Below are 15,762 nucleotides of genomic sequence, written 5' to 3'. Positions count from 1 at the left end.
GAGACCTGACGAAGGTGTTCTCGGAGACATTCGTGGGTCAGACGCAGGGCTTCCGATAATAATAACGATAATAATCATTACCCAGCTCAGCATCTTCTTTGAAATGATGGCACAACATGAAATCAGCCGTCTAGCAAGGAAAGGGTTCATTTAAAGAAAAAAAAAGAAAAAAAAAGATGCATGGTTGCCATGGAGACATGACTTTCTGAAGTGTTATGTTTCCTAATCTGAATTTAGATTACTAATCTCCAGCTCGGCTGTTGGGGTTTGTCATTTATATTTAGCGTGCGCACCCGCGTTTCCTTTTTTGTTTCAATTCCACGCTAGTTTTCGTGTAGTTCTCGAAAACGCTCTCAGCTCCCTTCCTTGCTCTTTTTCTGAAAATATTCTAGGCACCAATAAGTCCAGAATATTTGGGGCTGCCTTATCAGTTGGTCAGAGATAACAGGAAAGCAGACAGAGGGAAGAAAATCGCTGGCGTGTGTTCGAGGGGGTGACTGAAAAAAAATGGAACAAAAAAAGAGGCTTTGTTACGCCGGATCTCGTTACGGCTTTAAGGTTGACTTTTGAACCCACAGACAGAGAGTCTGCCTGTCACTTCCTGTCTTAACTTCACAAGCGGAGTAGGAGGCGGCGTGATCGGAGAACGGCTAAACGATTGCAGACTCTGACAGTTACTTTTAGAGCAAAAGGGGTAGAATAATATAAGCTTCGAGGTTGAGGGTTGGTTTCAGAGTAAAATAATTGAGCAAACATATCGATTAGCTTTTAATGTCTTTGCTAATACCTCGCTAGGTATCACGTCAACCTTGGGTTACCCCATGAAATTCTCCGTTCTGATTGGTCAGAAGAGAGACAGTTGTTCTGGCTACGAGAGTGTGTTAACATGCTGAGGCTTTCCGTGAGGACACATTTTAAGAACACTGTAGTTTTTCTCCGACGTGACATCAGAGAGGAAGAAAAAGAGGCTGGTGATGGAGAAAGTTGAAATGTTTGCTGAACAGGAACAAACTTGTTTTCAGGACATTCCTCAACATTAGAGTGTCTATAAAACAAAGTGTATAAACCGGATTATACATTTATAAGTTCTACAAAGTGTGTTCAAGTCAAACTCGGACTTTAGAGTTTCTAAAATTAAAGAACGAATTTCTAGGAGTGGAAATGACATTTATTTTTATTTTTTTTAAGTACTCCACTGCTACATTTATGCACTTATCCCATTGTTGAACGATTTATCAGAAAGCCTGAACCAGCCCACTTCACTTCCTCATCAGGGAACCACCACAGCTCACTGATTACCTTCTTTCATATGTTTACAACATTTAAATTTATTCCTGTGCCTTAGCGTCCAATCACTGTACTGCGCTTGAAATCTCAAGTCATGTGCGCAACCTATAAGTAATAGCACACACTAGCCACTTATTAGTGCGTGTAGTACTGCCGTGCTAGCGTCCATTTTTATACCTGTAACATTAAAAGTCCTGGCTCGACAACGTCCCACATATAAACGGATAAAAATGACATTGCTGCAGTCGCAACTCGTCTTCGAGTCATTGAATATTTTCATGTAACGTTTCCCCGTGTTTTGTTCCCTCTTTATCTGTTTTATATGGCAACCACATAATAGGATAAACATATCTATTCTGCGTTCGCTGCTTTCCCAGAGGTACTGTACAGGCAGTGATTTATGTTCCTCATTTGTTCCGAGTACACACTGGGTCCAAAATGGCAAACAAACACTTTTTTCCACTCACTTGCTCCATTTCCTCTTTGCAGGTGAGAAGTGCGGTGGGCAAGTCGACGCCACCGAAGCAGGCTATATCACTTCGCCCGGGTACCCTTTGGAGTACCCGCCGCACCAGAACTGCGAGTGGGTGATCACGGCCCCGGAGCCGAGCCAGCGCATCTCACTTAACTTCAACCCCCATTTTGAACTGGAGAGGCTCGACTGCAGGTACGGAACTGTTCGCTTGTTGTCATGGATTTCTGTATTTGTAAAGGATAGACAGTAGCATTTTCCAAAAGTAACCTTGCCCTGGGATGCAGCAGTTTATCGGAGGTGTCGGAGGCATGAGTTTACCTTTTTTTTTATTTATAGCTGGTTGGTTAATGATGATTGGGATTTGCGTTTGAACAAACTATGGCGCAAAATGGAAAAATCCGACTCAACGATCTGATACCACAAAATCGGTTACAGAATATCAAGGCAAACTAGCTTTATAGCATATTGAGTCTTGATGAATACGGTTGGAAGAACGATGGTAAAAACTTACAGGATGATCTGTACAGATCAGAAAAACGCAGAAAGACAGAGGAAGAAGCCGTTTGGAAGATGAGGATGAAGTGACAAACCTGGAGGAGAAAAGGGGGAAGCAGAAAGCTAGAGGGAATGCAAGATGGAGGAGGGTTATGAGACACATAATAGGGTTTGGAGCAGAGCTAAAAGGCTTATGTGGTGCAGCTGTCAGCAGGAAGGACACATTTCGAGGTTTCCTTTTTCCAAAAGCGGTGCAACATTAATGAGATTCTTGTCTTCACGTGAGAAAGCCGGTGACTAAGTGAGGCATCCGAGGCAGTGCGGTTTGATTTACGTTGGTCGAGGGAGTTGCATCTGGACTATAAGGTTGTTAAAGGTTCTCTGTAGGCTTGAATCCACATAAAGCACTGAATGTTGAAACTTAAAAGGGGGGCACTAAAGTAATTTTACCCAAACACAAGGAACAAAGTCAATATTTCAGAGGTTGCAGTTTGACAGACACGGGGTGAAAAGGTAGTACCCCTTTGTCATATAATTCATATCTGATGTCTTTATTTAAAGAGTAAAAGTGTGTGTGTGCTTGGGTGTTGGTTGGGTTGCCGGGTATATATATATATATATATATATATATATATATATATATATATACACATACATATACATGATATGATATTCTAATGTCTGTGTCTGTCTCTCTGAACCCCCCACTTCTAATCCACTTGTATTCCAGTCTCAAACCACAGATCTGGAAGCCTCCGAATGCCATCCAGAATCCGATGTTACAGATGAGTCCTTTGTTTTAGCACAGAGCCACACCAAACCTACCGCATTTATTTATTTATAAGATGGAACAAATGGGGCTTTGGATGCATTAATGCATTCAGACTGTGGGTTTCCGGTTGGAGGGTTTTATCTCCAGGTCCAAGACAACAAAAACACGACCAAAATGAAGGCCAGCCTTCTATCTGTCCGATGCAGTTTGCACTTTACCCACTTGGACAGGCTCCATGAGGGCACTTGTTTGTTGTTTACATTTAGGAACACACACACACACACACAAAAAAAAGTAGACAGAATACGCCATGAAGGCCAGTCCCAGACGGAGCTAGGAAAACAGCCTGTGGGCGAGATTTGTTCTCTTGGATTGGTCAAATAGCGAGGTTTCTGAGGTCTAGTGGTAAAGGAAGTGCTGGAGATCGATACGTTTTCTGCACATGGTAAACATTTTTAACACAGAAAGGCATTCAAATCAGTTACACCGCAGATCTGAAGGAGAACGCTCCATTCGGATTCAACAGAAATCACTGTCCGTATTGTTTCTATAGTAATTGCTAGCTGCTCAACATAAGCAGACATTTCTTCAACACTCATGGAAGGAGTCTTTAGTATCAGAGTTGTTGAGTAAGTTTTCTACCATTGGAAAGTCTTCAGCACAATAAACTTTGATTTCCCAATGACTGGGAAAAGTTCGGAAAGATCTAGCTTTTTATGAGCGAGATGTTTTTAAGAGACACTTGCATGTTTTCTTTTGTTTCTATACAACATATCAGAATTTAGGTGCGACAACTAGGCTAACTAATTAATTCCTTGATAAACAACACTAAAAAAATACGCTCTAAATAATGCTTACAGAGCTTGCATGTATGCTACGATTCATTGTCTGGTTCCAATGAGCCACAATCTAGAAGGGATTGCATGGTGTTGAGGTGGTGCTCAGTGGCTAAAGCATTGGACTTTGGTTTGGAAGGTCACAATTTCAAATCTAAGCACTACCAAACTGCCACTTCTGGGCACTTGAGCAAACCTCAACTGCTCACCAAGTTGTGCCGGATGAGGGCATCTACCAAATGCCATAAATGTGGCGAAGTATGAAACCATGTTGGGTTGTGAATCCCTTTTACTTTTTGGAAAGTCTCCAACCTTCCCTGCTCCAAAACAACCTCAAACTATTAAGCTTCCACCTCCATGTTTGCCTGTGGGGGTGAGGCAGTTTATCTGTTAGAGACAAACTTGTCAAACTTGGACTTGGATCTTTTTCCAGTCATTTAATGTCTATTCTTATGTGTTTTTGTTCCATAGGAACAAAAGCAAGATGAACGTATCTCAAATACCATCAAAGACTTGCTTCCAAACTTTTCACTGTACATGCATATATATGACCTTTTATAGCCGTTATAACTAACAAAAGAAACTTGTTTCATGGACGCCCAGGTACGGCGCATTACCTGCAAACCGAAACGGAATCGACTTCACCGCTTGCGCGCACGACCCCCAGATTTACTCCGATATCCATTCATGCGTGCACTATATAGAGAGCGAGGGTTTGCGGGGTAAAGAAATCCCATCTGAAATTCAATATAAATCTGACTTTATATGTTTGCAATGAATTATAAATGAAGCTCGGAGGCACCGAGGGGGTTTGGACGTGATTGCGGCTCGTGATTGATTTATTAGTGTTGGAAATTAAGCTGTTGGAAAGATTGGCGTCGGAGGAAAGTTCAGGAGCGGACCATGCGCACCACGCGTAAGCCAATACAGCGAGTCGTTTGAACTTTCGTCACTTTCGTGTCTCTCACACACACACACGGTATGAACTCCGATGCACCCTGGAACTACATGCAGAGAAACGATATTTTGTTTTTCATGTCTTGTTCTTAATGCTGTGCTGTTGAGATACGTATTTATTATCCCCATTTTATTTTGTTCCTTATAACATTCTAACAGGTGTGATGAGAAGTAATTTTACCAGCTGTGCAGTCAGGAGCTGCCGGGTGGCAAAACTCGGCTAGATTGTGGAGTTTTACCAAAAAACTAAAAATTTTCTGTGCAATAGAATGGAATCGTTTGTTTAACGTCCAAATGAACAACGTTTTCACCGCTGATTCGGAACACTTTTTAATGACTGATTACCTAAGATCTCGGCTGAAACCGTTACATCATAGAGCTGTTTGGTTTCTACATTTCATTCCGAATAATAGTTTATAAAAGCTAGCAAATGATCGAAAGAAAAGTCTCGGGATATTTTTCCCCTCTATTCGCTTCACGTCTCCTCCCTACGCGCAGTGTGCAATGAGTCATCGTCAGCACTTTGCAACAACGCATGATTGATAGATCTGCCTTGCCATTTTTAAAGAACACACACACAACCATTTGCATTCACTTTATGCTCCAGCTCTCCCAAGTTTCCCCTCCGTTTTATAGAGCAGGTTTGGTACTCCAGGTCCCTTAAGCCAAAGTCACATCAAGATCAAGCTGACTCGATTTCTCAAGCACCATAACCTAATTTATCCTCTTCCATCCAAGAGAACCTGTATTATTATTATTATTTGTTTCTTTTTTTTTTTTTTTTTTAAGCTGAGGTGCAGAAGCCGTCAATGTCCGTGAGGCCACTTCAATTGTGGATTCGGTCCCAGAGGATTTGGGCCGGTTGCCAAATGGCTTTCACCTCGAGGGACTGTAAGCAGATTGATGTGGAATAGATGTAATAAAAACGCTAGATGAAATATTAGGCTATATCTTTAATGCGATCTCCTGCAGTCTTCCCTCCGCCGCGATTTCGACCGGTTATCTCGATGCCGGTCGGCCGCCTTTTCCTGTATTAACCATCTCTTCACGCTGCGGATCGTCGTCTCGAGCGTTATCAATCACTCGCCTGCTCGCTGACGGGTACGTCTGAGGTATTTATTCCTCCCAGCAGGGGAATAAAGTCGAGCAGGTGGATTCTCTTCTCACCCCCATGCTGCGCTACATGAAACAATGCCTCCACCGGCACGTCGTTCCATTCCTCCTGCTATATTATTCCTAGAGTTCTTGCACGAATGCCATTTGTTGATGGAGAACAAACTACCGATAATAGCATTTTAGCATTCAGACGTCAAACAGGCTTTTTGTGCACCAATGGATGGATATCCAATCTCCATTTAGGCATGGCCTGTCCAGCTTTTATTTTCATTTAGAGGAAACCCGGAATAAATGCTGCACTCGCGATCCTATGCGTTAGCGTCGTTCTCAGATTGGATCAGTGAGCTAGCTGTAATCGCATTCCTCTGAGATTTACTATTACTGTGATGCACCGAAAAAGCGTCACTGTGGATTTCTTTAAATGTTTTGAAATATCAGTTGAAGTCACTTTCTGGCAGGAAGCGCTCATCCGGCTGTACTGTTTGCAAGCTCATGGTCATGGCTTGTTTTTAGCTTGCCCATATTTAGCAGAGGTGCTAAGCTATCAACTCTCGAGGGTAACCTCACTCCTCTTGGTCAGCGAAGAAAGAAACGGGTTTGATTGCTTAATGAGGAATCAATTGGCCCTCCAGACCAGTGAGGTCATGGCCAGTCGGGTCACTGGTCACAGACACAGAGGCTGCTTTACCTTCATCAGGACCTCTTGCTTATATTTCTTCGTCCTGGGATCTTCAAGATTTGTTTTGTTTAAACGGCACATGACCTAATTATACACGATCATATCAAGCATCCTAGTTAATGTCAGACTGCCAATAAGTGGTGGATTATGATGAGTGGTAGCATGTCTAAAGTTACGTTCAGAACGAGTCACCGTGCTTCCCCGCGTTTACCGTGATGCTAAAATTAAACGAGAGGTTTATACTACTAGTGACATGGATTATTTATTAGATCAACATCAATTTGCAGCCTAAACCAAAATCTTGTAACATGTCCTTTTAGCCCTAATAATTTGCATTTAGACTTTAGAGCAGGTATCTGAGGTAATTCGATTTGTTAAAAATCCTCAAGCTAATGGCGTAAAGAGTGATTCCTGAAGTGTATGTACATGGCCTTCTCATCAGCATGTGTAAAACAAACCACATTGTATTCCAAATGTAATAATAGTCTGTATTATTGCCTGTAACTAGCTTTGTGTTCATGACTTCTTTTCTGGTCAAAACCAAAGCGCTGGACTGGGCAGCACCTGCCTTGAAAGTTTTACTAAATATATAATTTGCCCAACTACACATGCTACTGTCAGAATCCCACACATAAGTCTTTACACTCTTCCAGACATAAAAATCCGACATGAAATTGCCGGGACATCCTTGCTAGTTACCCCCGTCCTGACGATCAATGGTGCTTGTGAAAGCCTGAGGCTTTTGTTTCTGTGGGCTGCCTCGCTCATCAGTAAGTGTCAGCTCTGCATCGGACGGAGAATGCGATTCGTTTCCCGGCCGGATTGAAGATGGCAGCTCTTCTCTTCCCTCAGGAATGCTCCCCGGCATCTACTTAATATTTCAGAGGCACTTATAGCTTATTAGGCGAGCCCCTGGAGGACGGCCATGCGGCTTTCTCTGCAGACTCTTAGCTTTATTTAATTTCAATTTTAGCTTCTTGACTGGCCCTCAGCTGGACTTGGAAGGGGTCCTGGAGCTGTTACTCTCGAAAACAATTCTGAAATGAAAAGGTAACAGGGTCTGAAGTGTGTTTGATGTTTGACAAGGCTGAGTGTCGGACCTGGACCTAGGCTTGCAGTGTGGAGTCGGCAATTGATCCGCCGATAAACAAGATCTGGGTTTTCCATTTGTGTGGTCTAAATGAATGTTGCATTGGTCAGCAGTATTTATGAGGATGGAAGGGAAAATACACGTTCTGGTCAATGGTGATATCCCGAACTATGAAGACGCTGAAAGACTAATGAGCTGACGATGGTTCCTATTACCCCCGGTGAAGTCTGGTGGTGGTAAATTTGAAATGCTAAATACAAAGATCTGTCCGACACCTAATACTCTAGGTAATAAGACAAAGGGAAACACCAGCGTTGTTTTATTTTTTTTCTTTCCTTCAGATGAGACCTTTTGGGGCAGTCAGTGGTGCCTTGGGAATACGAGGTGAAAGAAATACAGCTGAAAAACATATAAGGTGTGAAAGGCAATTAGTGGCTGAGAAGAAAGAAGTGAACCAGGGATTAAGAGTAACTAGGAGGTGTATGAAAGCTAAATATAAAAAGATGTGTACCAAAAAAAAAAAACAGGGTCAACAATCCTGTGCATGCCTCCATGAAAATTTTATATTTAAAAATCAACAGTGTGTGACAAAGGTGCTTTGGGTAATGCTCACACTCTGGCTTTTATGTGGAGCGGCTTGTAAAAATCAATATAAAGGCGTCAAAAATAAGCGTACGATCAACGCCTTTTGTGAAACACCGAGCACACTTCCCGTCATTTTTTTTTCTCCCACCATCAAGCGGAGCTCTCCGTAGCAATCAAAGCCCCAAAGAGGCGGCTTGAGTCGGTCAATATGCCGAGGTCGACACACTCGCTCATCGCTGCTAATCCACGCCGGGGCAAGAGCCTCGGCAAAATCAATTACAACCTAATTACACTTGCGCACGGTTTACAGGCTTTTATCCTCAATGTGTGTGTGTGTTTAAATTCGGCATTCAGCTGCCGTGTCTATGCGTCACCTCAGAGTATACAATAAAAACTTCTATTCGGAAAATATTTCAGCAGCAATGCCTAAACAACGGTCCTAAAAATTTTGGCAAACCTTCACCTTTTCCTCAGAATGATACAGATCGCGAAAACAGGAGACTCCTTCCAAAAACGTTAAACAAACATGTTTATGTGGAAAGTCTAATGTACAGAAACTTGCGTAAATGTGTTACTGCAAATGCATTCGAGCAAGAGCATTAATATAAATACTCGACAGCAGGAGTGTGTGTGCGTGTACGCATTCATGTTTATGCTTCGTATCCAATCCACATCCAGAAGTGAAACATCTTGAGAGTTTAAATTAGCCCTGGCGTACCTGAAGCCTCTGTTGGCGCCGGAGAACTTCCACCACACCTGTGCCTCTATGTCAGCCCGAGTGGCCTTGTGTAGTGTCAGGTTTACCCACACACACACACACACACACACACACACACACACACACACACACACACACACACACACACACACATTCCTGGGGTGACGTGCTGGAGCCAGCAGTTCTGCAAACAGCCAGCAGAAGAGTGTGCGCCAAAGTGGGGGTGGTGGAAGGAGGTAAAAATGTGTCTTGTCATGACTTTATCCTGTTTTGGCCTTGTTGGAGTGTTGAACAAATTTCAAACCTCCATACTGCTCTCAAATCCCCGGCCCCCAACCCTAGCAACCCACCACTCCTGGGGTAAAACCTCATGACCGAGTGCCAGAAAGGGGGGGAGAAACGCTTAGGTTGGGGGAGAACCCTAGACTCATTGAGATTACAATTTATTTTACTCTAAATAAAAAGGACTTCAATCTATTTTTACTATGTGACCTAACAAGTGAAATGGATCTCATCATAAGTGTGGATCCTTAAAAAATGCTATCTGGAAAAATGTATCAATATACAAACACTATAAATAAAGAATAATGGGTTTTGATTGGGCTACCTTGAGGACATGATGTTAGTGGTTTTAAAAATCAATCATAAGGCATTCACCTTAACTCTTAAAATTCTGTAAAGCTGCTTTGAGACAATGTCTGTTGTGAAAATACCCCTAGAAATAAACTTGACTTGACTAATTGGTGGTCAGTAGAAGCAACTTAGACTTTGTTCAATGAGGGGGAAAAAAATTTTCAATTATGATTTGAGAATGTAGACAGGACGGCCCCTCCCCTTGAGAAGTGTCGGTCAGGTTTGTTCGTTGTAAGGTTTTTGTGTAAAGAATACGAAACTTTAGAAAGCTGAGGTACAGTTACTACAAAACTCTCAAGATCACCAGTCTAACCAGTCGAGAATTCAAGAGTTCAGTAGCATGGTAGAACTGGATATTTGTAGACAGCATGGAATCGGACTAAATGAAATGGTTTCGGTGAGACAGCTGGATTTTGTCTTTTTGTTTTTAAAGTGTCAAGCAAGGAATGCGCTTTTGTTATGGGAAAGCAACTGGTAGCCAAAAGGGTCAAAGGTGATCCCAGGTCATATACAAATAAGCTTTCCTAAAATTCTCTTAAATTTGAGTGATCTGTTGTCTAGAGTCACGTTGCACATTTTTCCAAAGATTTTTGTTTTTTTGTAAACAGACGTATTTGCTGCCTGGTTTTGTTTTTACTGCATGAAAAGTCGTTCAGTTGGAAGCTTATATTTGGACTACACCTACATTTTGGGATATGGAGAAGCAGAAACCACGTGAAAAACGTTAAGTAAACCCGATCCCAAATAACCCCTTTAAGTAACCAGGAACCTTTGTGCTTCTCCTTCAGGTATGACTTCATTGAGATTCGCGATGGGAACTCAGACTCTGCTGAACTCCTGGGGCGCCATTGCAGCAACATTGCCCCCTCAGCCATCATCTCCACTGGCCCCGTTGTACACATCAAGTTTGTCTCGGATTACGCTCACCAGGGTGCCGGGTTCTCACTGCGGTACGAGATTCACAAGACTGGTGAGTGAACTTTACCTTCTTCTTTTGCTTTTAATTAACATTTGATGTTCAAATTTCCCAAAAGGCATTTACCCAATCATTGGGAGTTCATAAGTTTGAATTCAGACTATAGCCCAGAGTGCAAGAGCACAAAACTGACTATCCTCTCTGGGTGGGAAGAATGCCACTCTCTCCCACTCTAAGTCTAACAATTTACCTACTGGTATGCTATTAGAAGGTGGGAGGGAACCCCGAGAACCCAAATGAAACCTGATGCGCCGTACTTGCGTCGGATAAGACAGGTGTGCCATGAAATGTCTGGAATCCAATTTTTGTTGCTTTACATGTGTAATATACACTGTTAAAGTCAGAGATATCATTTCCAAACAGCCTCTAAGGTTCCTGTATAGATCCTGACAACAAATGATTATTCTTTGAGGTTCCAGACTAAGAATAACAAGAAAACCAAACCAAAGACACTCTTCATTGAGTCACAAGCTCCGTTTAGCAGTTACCTTCATTATGCAAAAAAAAAATTGTCAGAGCAGCCTTTCAATTCTTTTTCCAAAAGGTCAGCAGACCTCTGGTCCACAGCACGCCAGTCGGGTGCAGAGCTACACGTCCGCATAAAATTACCGCGACGCAATCCCAGACCAATTAAACATCAAGGGAAGGGGTGATGAAAATAAACCCAGTTTAGGGGAAAAGGGAGGGGTAGAGGAGGGGGGGATGGGGGTTGGTTTAAATGCTTAACTCTTTTCATCCCTCTGCAAACATGCAAGGAATGCCCGTATAATTGGACTCTGATCTCCAGTCCCTAGGGATGTGTACGTTCTGCTTGTAGCCTGCAGATGCCAGACTTAGAAGTGGCACAGGACAAGGAGTTACTGGGAGGAATTTGCTTTTAAGAATAGAACAGAACACAAATGCAGCCATGCTTGTCGATGGGGATATCCAACCCTATGTTAGGTAAGGGTTCCTCAGGCATTCATGGGTAGATACAGCATTATTGCTGGATAATGGGGTTGTGTTTGGATTGTGGAAGCACTTATTATATGGACCTATGTAGAACCACGAGAGGTTCCCTGAGAGTACTCTAACAATACAGTACAGCACCACACAAACAGTCATGGCTGTCACTGCTAAGACCCTACTTCTGTATTTTTGGTGGGGAAGCACTTGTTGTATGGGCCTATGTAGAACCTTTTCGGGATCCCCTAGAAGGAAGGAATAACCATTTACAAAGCTAAATTTGATAAGTATACAGTACGCCCATAATAAATAATTAAACCCTAAGCTTTCAGTCAGATGACGGTTTCTCAGGGGTTTATTTGGGGATGGCTCCTTTGCTTCCTTAAAGCTTCCACTTGGTTTGGAAAACTCACTCATTGTATGTTGCAACACAGAGTGTTCCCTGAGAAAGGCAGGACAAGTTCCTAACAAAAACTTATATAATAAAAACTTAAAATAATTGCTATCATTGGTAACATCTGAGAATTTTCTTTGGTACATTAAACATGGGGGGGTCCTGGTGGATTAGGCATCTAAACTTCGGAAAGTGGATTAGGAAAATGTTTTGAAGTGGTGCATGAAGAACCTTGAAGAGTTCCTTGACTTGGACATGACTTGCAAGGCAAAGTGTAATAATTAATTTCCATTGACATTGTCTCAAAGCAGCTTAATGGAGACAGTGGTAATAAAAAAATATTCAAAACTAGATCACCACAATACCTTGATATAATAACTGATGATGATATTCCACTATAACACTTTGCTGGTGTGTCAATATCGTATCATATTTCCCAGGCTTCGTTAATGCTACCTCCTAAAAATACAGTAGAAATAACGTGACAATAAATTACATAAGCAGAGCATCATGGATTTTTTTAAATAAAAGACCTCCAGATGTAAAAATGAGTCATCTGTGCTTCTTAGAAACAATGATGTCACTAGCGAATAATGTTTATCAAGCTTTGCTATGAGCCGTTGCTTCGAACCCCTCATGTAATGTGGTCCATTACTACAAGGCTGACTTGACAAACGTGAATTGCTCTCGCCATTTTTCTTTGTGGAAAAATGTGCACTGTTCTGGCCTGCTGACAACATAAAGTGTGTAGGCGTGGACTTCGGTGACAGAGTGAAGTGCACGTGGGCGTGTTTGCGTCGTCGTGTATGGTCGGCATATGTTCACTGTTTGACGGCTGTTCCCACTTTCCACGATCTGGCGAGTGGTGAGGAAAAAAAAAAAAAACGACGGCTGTTTATTTTCGGATGTTGCATTTCAGGCCACGGAGTACAGCGAGGTTTGCAGACTGCTGGACTGAACCTTCAGAGTTAGTTTTTTTTTCCCCCCTCATCGAAAGTGGGAGTTTTACGACGGGAAGCGCCTTCGCAGGAGATATGGATCGTTCATATTAACCAGTTGTCAAAGACCTTTTCTGTGCTTCTCCGAAACACCAAGAACATTGAACTCTTGAAGGATGTGTGTTTGTGAGTGTTTGTGTGTGTGTGTGTTTTGGGGAGGAGGAGGAGGGGGTGGTTGACAGGAAATGAACACTTTTCACCATTGACTATCTGAACCCTGAGGGAACAGTTCGGCTTTCTCTAGTTTTTGGTTTGGATGACTGGAACACGGTGTCGTTTAAGAAACCAGCAGCCGTCATTATCCATGTTTACTTCTATGCCGCATCCGAAATGGTTCACGTTTTCTGTTTGTCGGTAACTTTACCGGTAGCATTATTTTCCCCTTAAACTGCACCTCAAATCTTGTGCAAATTGGCTTTTCCTGCCTGAACCTAACTGGTGTAATGCAAAAAAAATAAAAAGGGTTGTGTCTCTTTCCATTACAGTTTGGAATCGTTTGAGACCATCACACGGATCGATAAGGTGGGATAAACAGAATTAGGGAGTTAGCACTCACAGACAAGTGTATTTTGGTGCCATTCTGCAAAGGCTGAGTGGTGGAAAAGCTTGACAAGATGGGATGCGATTACTATATCTACAGACGCTATAGGAATTAGGCGTGCAACTCGAGCTGTGTAGCGCTTTAAATAGTTATATCCGAAATCGGATTTAAAACAGAAGAGCGTGTGGCTTCATTCCAACTATCGAATATGTCAGGTAACCAACAGTTCTACATAAACTCAGCTGCATCGTATCAGTTTATACTTAAACAATTAACCTGACCGGGCAGATACTAATGGCGCAGTCGTGTGAAAACGTGGCCAGCTTCATCACAGACCGCTCACAAGGTGGAACCTCCAGAGACTCTTCTGTTTTGTCCCGAAGGACCCCCTTTGGTTCACACCTTTAGTCTCAATCATGTCAAGTTTAGGAATAATATAGTGTGCCCCCTGTATGTATCTGTATTTTATTCCAATAAAACTGAATAATGCACTTGTATTTGATTACGTGCCTAATAGTTGCAATTATTATTCTTTTTTTTTTTTTTTTTTTTTTAAAGAGTATTGTGCGTTTTAGCAATTTTTGGTGTTGTGTTTCTCACATTGTGTATCGTTATATATTTAAAACACTTAACCTTTTTTTGTTTGTTTGTTTGTTCTTTTAACCTTGGTGTAATGTGGCCACATATTTCGTACATCACTTTTTTTCTGATGAGATTCATAAATAAATAAAATACACTTACTGGATTCGACCTGCCCAGATCACGAACTATTTTTGCCTTCGTTAGCAAATGAGAATTGGCAGATATTGGAAGAAAATTGAGTTAAGAAAATTCCCAGCTGACTTCTGAAAGCTCAGGGAAGGCAATAATTAAAAGCGTTCAAGGATTTCACCTGTCACCCAATAGCCAGACTAATCTTGTTTATTTGTGACCACCCCCCTTACCCCCATTACTCATCCCTTCTACCTAAAACCTTCTATCCGGCACTGGATTGCATGCTCCCCGTACACCCCCCACCCACTCCCACTACTCTAGAGTACCACAGTCCCTACCCCCACTTCGACCTAAAAGCAAACCCTGCCCTCCCTTAATGCTCCCCATTTTCTGCCCTAGTTCCATCACACCAGATTTTAACCCTCTACCATGAGTGCTTGCCACAGTGATACTGCCCCACCCTCAGTGATGATCATTCCACTGTTGCCATGGTTCATATCAGAAGACTTCGCATCTTTAGGCCTATTGGCACTGCCCTGGCATGAGTGTCATCACATGAAAAGAACATACGACACTATCCTATCCACCCATTCTCCACATTCTCGAGGCCATCTTGTTCACTCAGTCCATATTACTAACACTTTATTTATTTTATAAAAAAAAACACTATCTTGTATTTCTCTGTCGCTTCTGATTTCCATCAACTTCTCAACTTGCCATGTTGCCTAACTGTACATTAGTGGGATCTGACTCTGGATGAGATTCCATTCCATTTGTGATGAATAACATTGAGCATGAATTAATAACTGGCCCGTTTTTTTTTTTTCCCCCACACCCAAAGTTATATGCTCAAGTTGAAATACTCCAGGGATGTCAGAAGTATGCCATGTTCTATATGTGTCACCCAGACTTCTGGGTCAGGCATCAGGCGAGTGAGCCTTGAACTGATTTTTGAACTTTTTGCGCTTTTTTTTTTTGTTGTTTACCAAAAACCAGCACTAGATGATTGAAATCTGAACGGCTCAAGTCTGCGAAAACTGGCGAAAGCAAATGAGGACCTAGTGAAGAACGTCACTTTTGGACACGTCTTTTCAAAAGAAAAAGTAAAGGAAAAATAAACAGCAGTGTGGATTACTGAAGAAATGATTTCAAATATTAGTTTTCACCTATTATGGCGATCATGCCTCGCTAATATCAATGCTCCGTTTGGCTTGGAGAGCCCTTTCCCAGTCAACTCATCTCCCAGAACAAGACTGGAACGGAATCCATTTGCAGTGAACAGACGCAGCGACTAGCCGTTCCTTTTTTCTAGCCACGCCTCCCAAATGCCCAACCATTATTCGGTGTGCCAAAAGCAGACGGGTGCATGTCCTGGGCCTGAGGAGTTTACATGCACATTTTAGCGTGTTCATAAACATGAACTAATGAGCTCATGCAGCACGTATGGTGCCGTCTCACGATGTTGGCAGGCGCAGTGAGGTCAAAGGCAAGAAATGGGGCGGGGGTGGCGGCGATAAAGGGGACTGGAAGAAGACTTTGAAAGGATGGCCT

At 42.3% G+C, this 15,762-nt stretch overlaps 1 protein-coding gene across 1 annotated transcript in view; it reads left to right on the top strand.

The window, feature by feature from the left end:
* nrp2a (neuropilin 2a) overlaps positions 1-15,762 on the top strand; it is a 46,650-nt gene that overhangs the window by 6,727 nt on the left and 24,161 nt on the right. Inside the window, 2 exon segments of the mRNA XM_046837400.1 lie at positions 1,777-1,954; positions 10,432-10,613. Coding sequence (XP_046693356.1) covers positions 1,777-1,954; positions 10,432-10,613 — 360 coding nt within the window.

The sequence above is a fragment of the Silurus meridionalis genome, chromosome 24, assembly GCF_014805685.1.
Source record: "Silurus meridionalis isolate SWU-2019-XX chromosome 24, ASM1480568v1, whole genome shotgun sequence".
Classification (NCBI taxonomy): domain Eukaryota; kingdom Metazoa; phylum Chordata; class Actinopteri; order Siluriformes; family Siluridae; genus Silurus; species Silurus meridionalis.
This window is presented reverse-complemented; position numbering and strand designations above follow the sequence as displayed.